At 40.5% G+C, this 12673-nt stretch overlaps 1 protein-coding gene across 9 annotated transcripts in view; it reads left to right on the top strand.

The window, feature by feature from the left end:
• The window catches only part of LOC119737453 (tyrosine-protein kinase SYK-like), a 33095-nt gene that overhangs the window by 16675 nt on the left and 3747 nt on the right, over positions 1-12673 (top strand). For 5 of the 9 annotated variants that reach the window (XM_038211817.1, XM_038211816.1, XM_038211818.1 and 2 more), the window contains 11 exons: positions 1435-1573; positions 2404-2491; positions 3036-3139; positions 3783-3963; positions 5034-5198; positions 5682-5791; positions 6740-6806; positions 7535-7616; positions 9117-9306; positions 11812-11952; positions 12426-12538. In XM_038211817.1, coding sequence (XP_038067745.1) covers positions 1435-1573; positions 2404-2491; positions 3036-3139; positions 3783-3963; positions 5034-5198; positions 5682-5791; positions 6740-6806; positions 7535-7616; positions 9117-9306; positions 11812-11952; positions 12426-12538 — 1380 coding nt within the window. The other 4 variants (XM_038211820.1, XM_038211821.1, XM_038211823.1 and 1 more) reach the window with 4 other exon arrangements.

Below are 12673 nucleotides of genomic sequence, written 5' to 3'. Positions count from 1 at the left end.
CCTGAGTTTGACCGCAAGGGTCATACGACCCCCGCATTACATCAATTACATGTAGCAGTACACCGTTGCGACACAGTTTTCATCTGAGCGTGTTATCATCCCCCCCCCCCCAAAAAAAAAAAAGTCAGCAAAAAAATTGCATACATGCAACTATCATTAAGGCCAACAAAATAAGTCTCCGGTTTCTGGTATGGAGCTTGCCCTAAAAGTGGTGCAGTGACACGGCTTTTTTTTTAAAACTTTTTTTCCCTCAAATGTCGGCTGATGACTGCAAATGGTGCCCGACTAAATTTAGTGCAAAATATATGGGAGCCCAGAGAAGCCACATAAAGCTTATACTCGTTCGTAACCTCATCTAAAAACACATTAACATTGTGCAGCAGCAGGATTCCAGTCAAACCAGTGAGTTTGGCGGTTTTGAAACATCATCTTGCATTGAAAAAATTAACTTCTTCATTTTGCCGACGCGCATGGCTACGGTGATGCGCGCGCATACCAGAAACTGGAGACTTTTTTTTTGGCCTAATGATTCTTTATTGAGAATTGACCCTCCTGTCGTACGCCGGACATTCTATGCCAAGTAGTCCTTTCAATCAAATCAAACAAGTGACTGTTTTCAACAGTTCAGAATTCCCAGCCGACATAAAGCAGGATTGACTGGCTTGGATTGTTTGAGTAGCTTGATACAGCCACAATGTATATTTTGCTTGACATGTATATTTTATTGAAATACATGTACTATAACAAGTGTGAAACAAAAGTGTTTTTAAGGAAAACATTAGTCATCTTTCATATTCAACACTACAAAACAGATGAAATGCTAAAGGCTTTTTTTTTCCAGTAATTTAGTTTTTGACTTGTTGATACGTGTAAATGCAAACTTGTTAATAGCTTGTTAATGGATTGTCCGATTACAGTGCAACAAACAGCATTACATGGAGAGTTTTATTCTCTTTCCTAATGCCCACAAACTCTGATTTTGACCTCTGCCGAGTTGTGTCTCATTTTGCCAGAATCCCTCACATATTTGTTTGCTTGTAAATGTGGAGTGGCATGGCCTAGCGGTTAAGAACAGCGGACTCATGCTCTGGTGTTTCAGAAGCAACAGTGGCGTGGGTTCTAGCCCGCCGGGTGGACACTTGTGCCCTTAAGCAACGCACTTAACCATTATTGCTTCGTCCTTTCGGATGGGACGTAAAGCCGTTGGTCCCGTGTGTGAAATGTGTAATCCAATGCACGTAAAAGAACACAGTAACACTTATCGCTAAGAGAAGGGTTTGCCCCAGTGTTCCTGGTCTCCTGTATAAACTCCCACGCGGAGTATTTAGGAGGTGAACCAACCAAGAACCAAATGAATTGTACAACAAATATGTCCTTCATTTGGATTTTCCTTCCTTTATTTATGTTTTTTTTTCTCCGTCTTATTTTGAGCAGGGCTAGAGAGAGAAGCGAGCCAGGCAGCTTTGCCCTGTCACTGTGCTACAACAGCTCTGTCTACCACTACAAGATTGACAAGGATTGCACGGGGATGCTCTCTATCAAAGATGGGCCCAAATTTGACAGCCTCTTACAGGTAAAAGCACAGACGGGAATACAGGGTTCTTGACACTTCAAAGAGTGTTTGTTTAGGTTGGTCTTTTTCTTTAAACCAGGTGGGAGTTTACAACTATTTCTTTTTAGGAAAGTTAATTCACTATGTAAATGCCCGATATACATTTGAATATGTTGTTTTAAATTTGTTAATGCATTGCTACTGGCTTGTGTTACGTGTATTTTGTAGCGTACACAAGTTTTGCATTAAATTGTTCAAAAGTTTTGTAGAAAAACTAAAAAAATGTTTTGGTTTAGGACCTCTGAAATCTATCCATTTTGACTCTCATTGGACACTTGGGCCCAATTTTTATGGCTCTGCTAACCTTTAGCAAAATAAATCCGTGTTTACTGCTTACGGTAAGGGTATCCTGACCGTGGGAACATGGTGCTCGTGCTCTTAAGCAAGGCACTTTACCATTATTGCTTCGTCCTTCAGATGGGACGTAAAGCCGTAGGTCCCGTGTGTTGTGTAATGCACGTTAAAGAACCCAGTAACACTTATCGCTAAGGAGAAGAGGTTTGCCCCGGTGTTTCTGTGCAATATGCGCCTCAGCACCTTGTCAACCCTTATAAGGTGCTACATAATGGGTCTCATATTTCTCATATACTTTATTTACCTGTCTTTAATAATAGACATATCTCCAGCGCCTTGAGTACCTAATTGTTGGTAGATACGTGCGCTATTTAAGACTCCGTTATTATTTCATGCGTTGGGCAAAGAATTTTGGCTTCTTTTTACGCGTACCTAAAAAGTGTATTTTGATTACAAAAGATTATTTAATGACAGGATAATCTGTGGTTGTTTTGTAGATGGTCGATCACTACACACTGAAGAAAGACGGTCTGCTGTGCTGCTTGATGGTGCCCTGTATCGACCCACAGAAAAGAAGGCATTCCGGTGAGTTGCATGATCCTGCACCCCTTCTGTTACAGTCACATCAGTTCACATTGCTACCCAAATGCAGACTTCAGGGGGCGGTACAGTCATCTGCACTTGGGAGTTGGAGGTCAGGGGTCAACGTCCCACCCGAGCAAGCTTTTGTTTTTCTTTGAAAACGTACCAGAGAGCAGTGAGGATAGAGTGCTTACAGAAATTACGTTGATGAAGAAACAATCTCAGAAGCTGCGGGCCAAGGGATTCGTGTTAAAAAAAATCAGGTTTTTGACCCAGTGACCCCATGATGACCTTTGACCCCAGTTTGGTCATGTGACATGTTGGGGCTGGGCTACTGATACTTTTGACAAAGTTTGGTTGAAATCGGTCAGAATATGTAGGAGCAATAGACAATGTCAACGTTTGTTACTGACTAACTAAACAACTAACGGACTAATGGAGAGACACGGGTTGAGCTGTTATCCCGCAGCTAAACAGAAAATCAGCCGTCCTAGGAACGTAATTCTCTCGAAGGAAAGTTATTTTGGTTTTGATTTTGGTTTGACAGCGGGGCCCGCAGCTACACCATCGCCAGGGTACAGACGAGCCCAGTCAGCTGAAGATGAGCCTATGCCCGTCCGAACCCCACCGGCCCCACCGCAGCCCAGAAGGGTAAGATCAATGTACCAATCCAGGCAATTCCAACAAGTTTATTTTTATCCTGTAAGTGGGTTTGTAGCTTAAAAATAGTTTTGTTCCCAAGTTGTATAGGTCTATTTTTTTTGGGGGGGGTAATTTTCAGTAGACGTACTGACCTTAAACGGAAGCTTTGTCTGCATTAAGGCCAGCTGGGCCCAATTTCATAGAGCTGCTTAAGCAGAAAATTTGCTTAAGCACGAAAAAACATTGCTTAGTAAAATTAGGTTACCGGCCAAAACTCCATGTGATGTACATTGCTTGTGACTGGTATTTAGCTGTTGTTTACTTAGCATAACAATCGCATGGAGTTTTGGCCGGTAACCTGATTTTATTAAGCAAGACGTTTTTGTGCTGAAGCAAATTTTGTGCTTAAGCAGCTCTATGAAATTGGCCCCAGAATAAAACGTGTTTGAAAGAATTTGATGCTATAAAATATTGGTGGTACAATTTGCCCGCGTTACCTGTATTCAACTTGTGTGGATTCAAAGCACGAACACTTGCTGTGATGTCTGTAGCATAACTCATTCCAAGTTTTAGCCCAAATTGTTTAACTTTAATAGCATAATAAGGTCAACAAGTTTTGAAATCAATATATTTGCTGGTGCTTTGTTTGCAGGTCAACACCCAGTCAGCTGATGAGGCCACCCTGGGGCCGTTCATGCCTCCCCCTCACCCTATGCATCACCCCGCCCCTTACCATGTCTCCCACCCGCTCGTACCCCAGCCCCACCCACCACGCCAACGACCCATGATTGAACAGATTGTCAACGGCAAGTGGGAGGAGCCAGATCACCATGGTAACCAAAAACAAAAGTCTCTCTGTAGACCTCATTTTTTTTCAATCAAAATTGTATTGACCTTAAAGGGAATATACATCATTTGCTTTTGCTGTAATTTTCAGAAATGGATGGAATTGGGGGTTGGAAATATATAGCAAATATAGTTACACTGACTTTTTTTAGGTTTTGGGTTCGAAAATGCTATAAAAACCAAGAAAAACAATCATTTTCCTGTAGTCTGGTTCCCTGACTCCATATAAGAAGAAACAGCAGTTTACATACATTGGGGAATTGTAAGGTCAGGGAACCAGTCTAGCTGGCTTGTACCCGTTCATAGGTGTGTAATCGATTGCAAACAAGTGCGATGGTCAATTGGGGCCAGTATTTGGAAAAAAAGCCAGTTGTTTCCAACGCTGGTCGGCCGAGCAGCGTTGGAAATTGATACAAAAATACCACTTTTCTTGAAAATGACAGTATACCAGGTGCCATGATTTTACAGGATGCTTTACACTGTCATTCACTAACAGTCCAGCAAGGTATTTCAAAATGATTTGGTAGTTTTATTTTTTGATGTTTGCAAATGTTGTATTTTCCCTTTAAGTAGTGTAACCTTGCTTTGCCAGTAATCAGTCTCCTAATGATGGGCTGAGGATGCTGAACAATGAGTTTTACTTTTTAGAACCACACCAACTCACAAAAGAGATTCCTTGACACATGGGGCCACAACTTAAAAAAAAATCTTCAAAATCAAAAATTCATGAAAATTGGATTTAGTGTTTCTGCAAAATATCAAATTTTAGGCGCTGAGTAACGAATAATTTTTTTTATTCCATAGGAAAATGCACTCATTCACAGACAGAAGAGTCGAATAGCGAAAACCATGATTGCCAAATGCTTTGTGTCTAATTGAGCTAAAATGCTTAATTTGTTTTAAGCATGAATGTCGTTACTAGCAAACCGAATTCATTAAAAGCAGTCATTGTATTTCGGAAAGATGGCTTAAAAAACCTGGCTCTCTTTAAATTAATGCAATGTTTTTCCTTAATCTTTAAAAAAAAATTATCCTTATTTTTTATTTTTTATCTTAGCAGATGAGCCATCTCCTCAGAGAGCATCCAGCCAAGAGCCGCCCATCGTGGATGACAAGACCTACGGCATCCCTAACGATAGAGAGATGATCTACGGCCGAGTGGCTAAGATGAGAAACACCAAGATACTGGAAGTCAAGTATCTGTACTGCGGAGAACCCATCGGTAAGTCTTCCGTAAATAAAGGTCAAAAATTCATGTGGCCAGACATTCCTTCCTTCCTTCCTTCCTTGAAAGTGCAGCCTCATATATTATGAGGATAAACGCACCGCTAAAATCACCAGGGCGAACCCCTTCCCTTAGCGATTAGTGTTTATACTGGGTTCTTTTATGTTCCTTTTACAACACACAGGACCGACGGCTTTACATCCCATCCGAAAGACGAAGCAATAATGGTTAAGTGTCTTGCTTAAGGACTTAAGTGTCAAGACCGGGACTCGAACCCACACTCTGCTGGTCAGAAATACCAGAGCTTGAGATCGGTGCTCTTAACCACTCGGCCATGGAAAACTTGATGAGTTGAAGCTGCTACCAACAGCTAAAAAGTGCTGTGAACTCATTAAAGTTATCTTACTAGAAAGTATTTCAGAGTTTTAGTCCCGCCGAAACTTGTTGACTTATTTTGTGGTAACGGTTAATGTTTTGCAGGTAAAGGAAACTTTGGCTCCGTCCTAAAAGGCAGCTACAACATGCACGGAACGCACATCCCCGTGGCTATCAAGACGTTAAAAACAGAAAATGGAATCCCCAACTCAAAGGTACATATGCCGATACCCCTCATTCATATAGAGACAATCTAGCCTGGTTTTTTTTGCCAGAATTATTTGTCAATTCTGAGGATCAGTGATGAGGTGAGACTGACTGTAGCCTAATAGACACTATTTGTAAACAGGAAAAAAAAGTCAAAATTGAGTGCTTGGTATGATTAAAATCTTACGTGAAGAATAAGCTTTCCTGTGATGCAAATAAAACAAGTTGAAAAAGTTGTCCCACATTATACGTTCAATTGAAGCGAAAGTGGAAGTATATGTTGAATATGAAATTGGGTCACCATAGTTTGCAGACAATTTTTAGGCCCTTTTTGTATTTATTCCTAAAGCAACCTGGCACAATTCCGAACCTTTTCCGGGAATTTCCCTTTGCGATAAACTGTTGACCTTTTGGACTGCAAGACTATGATGGAAAATGAAAGAAAGTATGGAGCTACGTTGTGTAATTAATGCCAGAACGGCATAGAAATGGGATATTCTTGATTAGAACAATTGCATTTGCATTTATAAACAAAACATTGTGGACTATTACAGCTTTCATTCCATAAGTGCTGGACAATAGGTCTTGTTCAAATGACGTCATTTCCTACAGACCATCCACGTGCATCGGCATTTTGAGCGTGAACTTGCAAAACGCGCATCAGCTGCGTCGTGTTTCGAACACGTTTCGAGCATCAAACGTGCGTGTTTGGAACATTTTCAACACTGCGCAATGCGTGCTTGATTGCGTAAAATATGCAGTTGCACTTCTCCTACAGAAATGGTCGTCATTGAACGAGCCCTATACAGTAGTCCTTGAAAAGTTGTTTTGTCCTCAAGCACTTTGATTCATGAAGTTTTATATCGATCAAAATTCATTCTATTCTTCAGCAAACATTCCCATAGAAAAATTGTGATCTTATTGATAAGACCCTTTTTTTTTATTGTTCTTTTCAGCCTGAGATTGTCAAGGAGGCAGAAATCATGGCTGATCTGGACCACCAGCACATCGTCAGGATGATAGGTAAGATCACAGACCCTCAAAAATTTTTATAATTTTGTCCACGGATCACAATAAAGATAAGTGATATTTCAGCAAAATGAAGACAATTCACATAAAACAAAATTACATCAGAACACCCACATAACCTGATAACCATGATAACTGGCTCTTATCATAACCTTCATTTAAACACCTGCTTCCAATGTTACAACAAGATGCTTTATAATGTCAAGAGTTTACAGTTTTCGACTATTTTCTGCCTTCTACATGGCTACCCCGGAGACCTATGGGATTATTTTGATATCGTTTTCGTGATGACACATGGTTTCATTTTTACTTCAATATCACGTAACTTAAATGTGATTCTTGGACAAAAGTTTAAAACAGTGTTTGATTTCAAAATTCTGTAACTGGAAAAGTACATGAGAGATTGGAACAATTCTTTTACCAAAAAAAGGTTATTAATTGGGCTTTCACATCCTAGATCCGGAAAGCGCTACACGCAGAACTTCGCTAAAAAAAATTGGCGACAACATTTGGGTTTCCTTTTCTTTTTACTTACCCTGTAGCCACTCTTACATTGTAGCTGTTTCATACACAGAACTTTCCATGCACTTCAACTATTTTTGACTATTTTGGTTTCGGTGCAACTCTGGAATGCAAGTCTGAAATGTGTTTGGGATGCGTACATATGCTGAACAGAATCTTGTCAGTGATACCCAATTTTCTTCACCCCATGTATTATTCAGGTATCTGTGAGGGTTTTGAGATGATGTTAGTTCTTGAGCTGGCCGAGCTGGGCCCACTCCACAAGTACCTCAAGAGGCACACGTAAGTCAACCAGTTTGCACTGCTACCAAAAATATCCTTGTACAAAAGCCTGATGTGATGATCCTTGCAGAGTGTTTCTCAAAAAGCCACAAGTGTAAAATGATTCCATCGAGCCAACAATCTATTCTTTTAAACTGGACTTACAGTATACACTCGACATGTAAGGAAAAAAACATTTACATTTGTTTCCAGTTTTATAATTGGCATAAAAAGAGTGAGAATTCTAGCAACAATATTCAGAGTTGGTTGTTTTCCAAAGTTTGGCATATTAAAAAATATCCTCAGCTAATCAGCCTTAAATTATTTTGCATCAAATGAAGTTGGCAAATGAATTCTTCACAGTTTTGTAAACTGAAGGTTGTAGGTTCAAGTCCCACTTGAGTCAACTCGTGAATTTTTCAAATAAGCCCTTAAAGGGAATATACAACATTTGCAAACATCAACAAATAAAACTACCAAGTTTTTACAAAATACCTTACTAGGATGTTGGTTAATGACAGTCTAAAGCATCCTGTAAAATTATGGCACTTGGTGTGAAGTCATTTTCAAGAAAATGGTATTTTTGTATAAATTTCCAACGGTGGTCGGCCGACCACCGTTGGAAAAACCTAACTATTTTTCAACTACTGCTCCAAATTTACCATTTGTTTTAGTCAACATTTTGTTTGCTATTGGTTATCCATGTTCATGAACGGGTGCATGCCAGCTAGACTGGTTCCCTTACGTTACAATTTTCCGGCATCTAGAAATTGATCCATTTCATCTTTAGTGGAGTCAGGGAACCAGACTACTTGAACATTTTTGTTTTTCTTGGCTTTTCCAGCAGTTTCGAACACAAAACTTCAAACATGTCCGTGTAACAATATTTGATCTATTATAGTAACACCTCAAATATTTCATTTTTGAAAATTACAGCAAAAGCCAATGATGTACATTCCCTTTAAACATCACCAAGTACACTCATACTGAAATTTGTATCCTTGTGGAGACATTTCTTTGTTCTTGTGTACTAAAGTTTTCGAGTTTGAAAGTACAGTTTCAAAATGCTCTTATTTTAACCAGAACTAATGTCCTTGGCTGAAATTCGGACTTAATATCCCTTTTCTAAAACTCTACCATTTGCGACAGATCAACATACCTTGGAAATTTCTAGTTTTTGAGTAAAATCCATATATCTATTTCGTGAAAACCTTGTGGAGACGTATTTATCTATAGAAATTGCCCTGTGGAGACGTATACAATCTTTTGTTCCCTTTTGTGTGCATGTCTCCAGAGGGCACAGTGTATCAGATCATGTACACACAGTGTACAGTGCGTAATGTGTTGATGAAGGGTAAACCCATATTGAAACCAAACTTTTGATAAAAACAGCCAATTACCTTGGGAACTGGGAAGTCAGTTCTTGACATGTGTCATTAGAAGCTTTTGTTACGGATTGGATCCATCTCCTGCCATGCGAATGACATCTTTGTCTTCATATTTTTATCGTTGTTTCCATAGCAACATGAGCATTCGCAACGTCCTGGAGCTGATGTTGCAGGTTGCCAAGGGGATGCAGTACCTAGAGAGCCAGAAGTTTGTCCATCGGGACCTGGCGGCCAGGAACGTGCTCCTTGTGGACGAGACGTTTGCTAAGATCAGCGACTTTGGGATGTCCAAGGCACTGGGCCTCGACAGCCAGTACTACGTGGTGAGTTTCAGATTATAAAGCAGACTTGAAAGAGGTTATTGATAATTGAACTATATTTTTATGGTTTTTATTTCAAATGTTGGAGTAGACAAGTAGTTAAAACAAAAACATAATCCCATTTTTTGTAATGCGCTTCAGTATGTAAATTTTTGTCCAGGATATTTTTATCCAACACCCACAAAACTGAACAAACAACAGTCATCGGTTCCTTGAGGCCAACTCAGGAAAGTCAAAACATTCACCACAACATCAGCATGACTTTGGTTTTTATTAGTTTATGGTAGAATTGTTGCATTTTTATGACTTAAGGTACGTGTACTTACAACGTGTACTTACAACTAAATGATGTATGTCTTCCAGCAATCAACAACCTCTTTAAGAGGCAAATTTTCAAAGTTCTCGTTTGAGAGGAGAAAAACAAAGTTTTGTTTTCCTGAGAAAATCTGTCACAGTTAGGTTAAACATGCTTGAATGTACAATACAGTTAAAATGTAACATTTCACGTTGGGTCGCCAAATTCCTTACCATCATGGGCAAGGCATGAATAAATTGGTAGGATTTGTTACTTTCCCTCCATAAACCCCTCTAACCCCCTCCCCCAACCCACCCCCCCCCCACCCCTACCCCCACCGTCCCCCTTTCCACATCAATTTCCTTAATTTCCCCCTTACCACACCCGCAAAGTAATTGGCTTTCCTGGCCGTGTGTTGTACTGAACTCCACACCAAACCCCAAAGTCTCCCCTACTCCCCTGAACCCACCCCCCTTCCAGACCCACCTCCCCCCTTCCACAGGTAATCACCATTTCCACTTTCCTTGCTACTTTGATTATGTTCATGGTCTGCTCAGTTAGTGATAGCAACATGCATCCTTGAACCCTGTAACATTGATCTTTATTTTTATTGAAGGACTCGCAAATTCATATTTGCCCCGTGATAGTGTAAGGCCCTGCTTCACAGGCGGTACTAATTTTTAGGATGGAAATATCTGTGTCCAACCAGCTGATTTCCCACTGGACGTTTTTAGCTGATGTAATTTTGAAGTGATGACGTCTTTGCCTGTGTGTTTTCGCCGATAGCTTTCATACGGATTCATGTACCTTGTGACCTTTGTGTGAACTTTTCAATTCTCCGACTCCGTATTTGCCAGTACAGATGCAAAAGGTTCATGAAGGCCATGATGAATTTACTTTACGGACCGTACATTTTATGATCTGTAATTTAAAAAAAAAAGTACCAACAAAAGGGCAGAACCCGTTGATTTAATGCATTTAAGTTTATTACTCAACTATTGATGTTGGCCATTGAGGGATTATTTCATTGCCAAAAGTGTGGAGAGTTGGCGGAATTTATTTTTCTGTTTTAGTTTTACATTTTATGCTTCATCTCTTATGACAGTGTAGGCCTAAATTTAAATATACTGAATAATCATGTTTCTCCTGTGGGTGGAGACTGCTGGCAGATGGCCCCTGAAGTGGTACATTTTATGCTCCAGAATGTATCTATTATGAAAGTGTATATTTAAATATAATAAATACTCATGTTTCTCCTGTAGATGGAGACTGCTTGCAGGTTGCCCCTGAAGAGGCACATTTTATGCTCCAGAGTGCATCTAGTATGATGTTGAATATTGAATTATAATGAATATTCATGTTTGTCCTGTAGGCGGAGACTGCTTGCAGGTGGCCCCTGAAGAGGCACATTTTATGCTCAAGAGTGCATCTATTATGATAGTGTACATTTAAGTACAATTTAAAAAAAATAATAGTTTTTTGGTGGAGACTGCTGGCAGATGGCCCCTGAAGTGGCACATTTTATGCTCCAGAGTGCATCTAGTATGATGTTGAATATTGAATTCTAATGAATATTCATGTTTGTCCTGTAGGCGGAGACTGCTGGCAGGTGGCCCCTGAAGTGGTACACTCCAGAGTGCATCTATTATGATTGTGTTTATTGAATTCTAATGAATATTCATGTTTGTCCTGTAGGCGGAGACTGCTGGCAGGTGGCCCCTGAAGTGGTACGCTCCATAGTGCATCTATTGTGATAGTGTATATTTAAATATAATGAATAGTCATGTTTGTCCTGTAGGTGGAGACTGCTGGCAGGTGGCCCCTGAAGTGGTACGCTCCAGAGTGCATCTATTATGATCGTGTTTATTTAATTCTAATGAATATTCATGTTTGTCCTGTAGTCCGACACTGCTGGCAGGTGGCCCCTGAAGTGGTACGTTCCAGAGTGCATCTATTATGATTGTGTTTTTTTTTTTATTCTAATGAATATTCATGTTTGTCCTGTAGGCGGAGACTGCTGGCAGGTGGCCCCTGAAGTGGTACGCTCCAGAGTGCATCTATTATGATTGTGTTTATTTAAATCTAATGAATATTCATGTTTGTCCTGTAGGCGGAGACTGCTGGCAGGTGGCCCCTGAAGTGGTACGCTCCAGAGTGCATCTATTATGATTGTGTTTATTTAAATCTAATGAATATTCATGTTTGTCCTGTAGGCGGAGACTGCTGGCAGGTGGCCCCTGAAGTGGTACGCTCCAGAGTGCATCTACAGGTTTAAATTCAGCAGTAAGAGTGACGTGTGGAGTTACGGTGTCACGCTGTGGGAGGCGTTATCGTATGGCAAGAAACCATATGCGGTAAGTTGCCTTGATTGCAAGGGTTAGGATAAGACTCCAAAAATATTGATTAAACTCTTTAAAAAAATGGGGGGGGGGGAAATGGGGGGAAAAATGAAAATTTAATTTTCCCACACTTTGATATTGCTTAAGGAGCAGATTTATGGCTGAGACCATTTAAAGGAGACTGTTGTTTCCTGCATTGAGCAAGTCTGCATTTGGGCTGATAAGCTTTCCACTGGATCTAAATCTCATCTCTAGAAATCTCCGCCTTTGGAATATTATTTCGCACTTGTGCAGTATAGTAAGGCAGATAATGAAGTTGGTGGCGGTGATGTAGGGATACAGGTTTTGCAATTGTTCTCTGCTCATGAATCTGTGTGGTGCTTAGTAGTATGTTTGACAGGATTCACAGGAGTGAGTAGTTTAAAGGATGAAGGAAGATTCTCTCTGAACTGTTTTTAACGAAACCTTTTTTTTTTTGCTATGTGCAGAACATGAAGGGACAAGAGTTGATGGCGTTCATTGAGAGTGGATCCAGGCTAGCCCAGCCTGACAGGTGTCCCCACGAAGCCTACGCTCTGATGAGGCAATGCTGGGAGGATGAGTAAGCTAGCCCCTCCCCTCCCCCTGACTCCCCCCCCCCCCCCCCCCCCCCATCTCCATCACATCGTCCCCTCCCATGTCCTTGTTCTACCCCTCTCCCATTCTGTAGTGCCACCAAGGTTTTGGACGCCGGTAG

This window comes from Patiria miniata, unplaced genomic scaffold, assembly GCF_015706575.1.
Source record: "Patiria miniata isolate m_02_andy unplaced genomic scaffold, ASM1570657v1 HiC_scaffold_3, whole genome shotgun sequence".
Taxonomy (NCBI): Eukaryota; Metazoa; Echinodermata; class Asteroidea; order Valvatida; family Asterinidae; genus Patiria; species Patiria miniata.
This window is presented reverse-complemented; position numbering and strand designations above follow the sequence as displayed.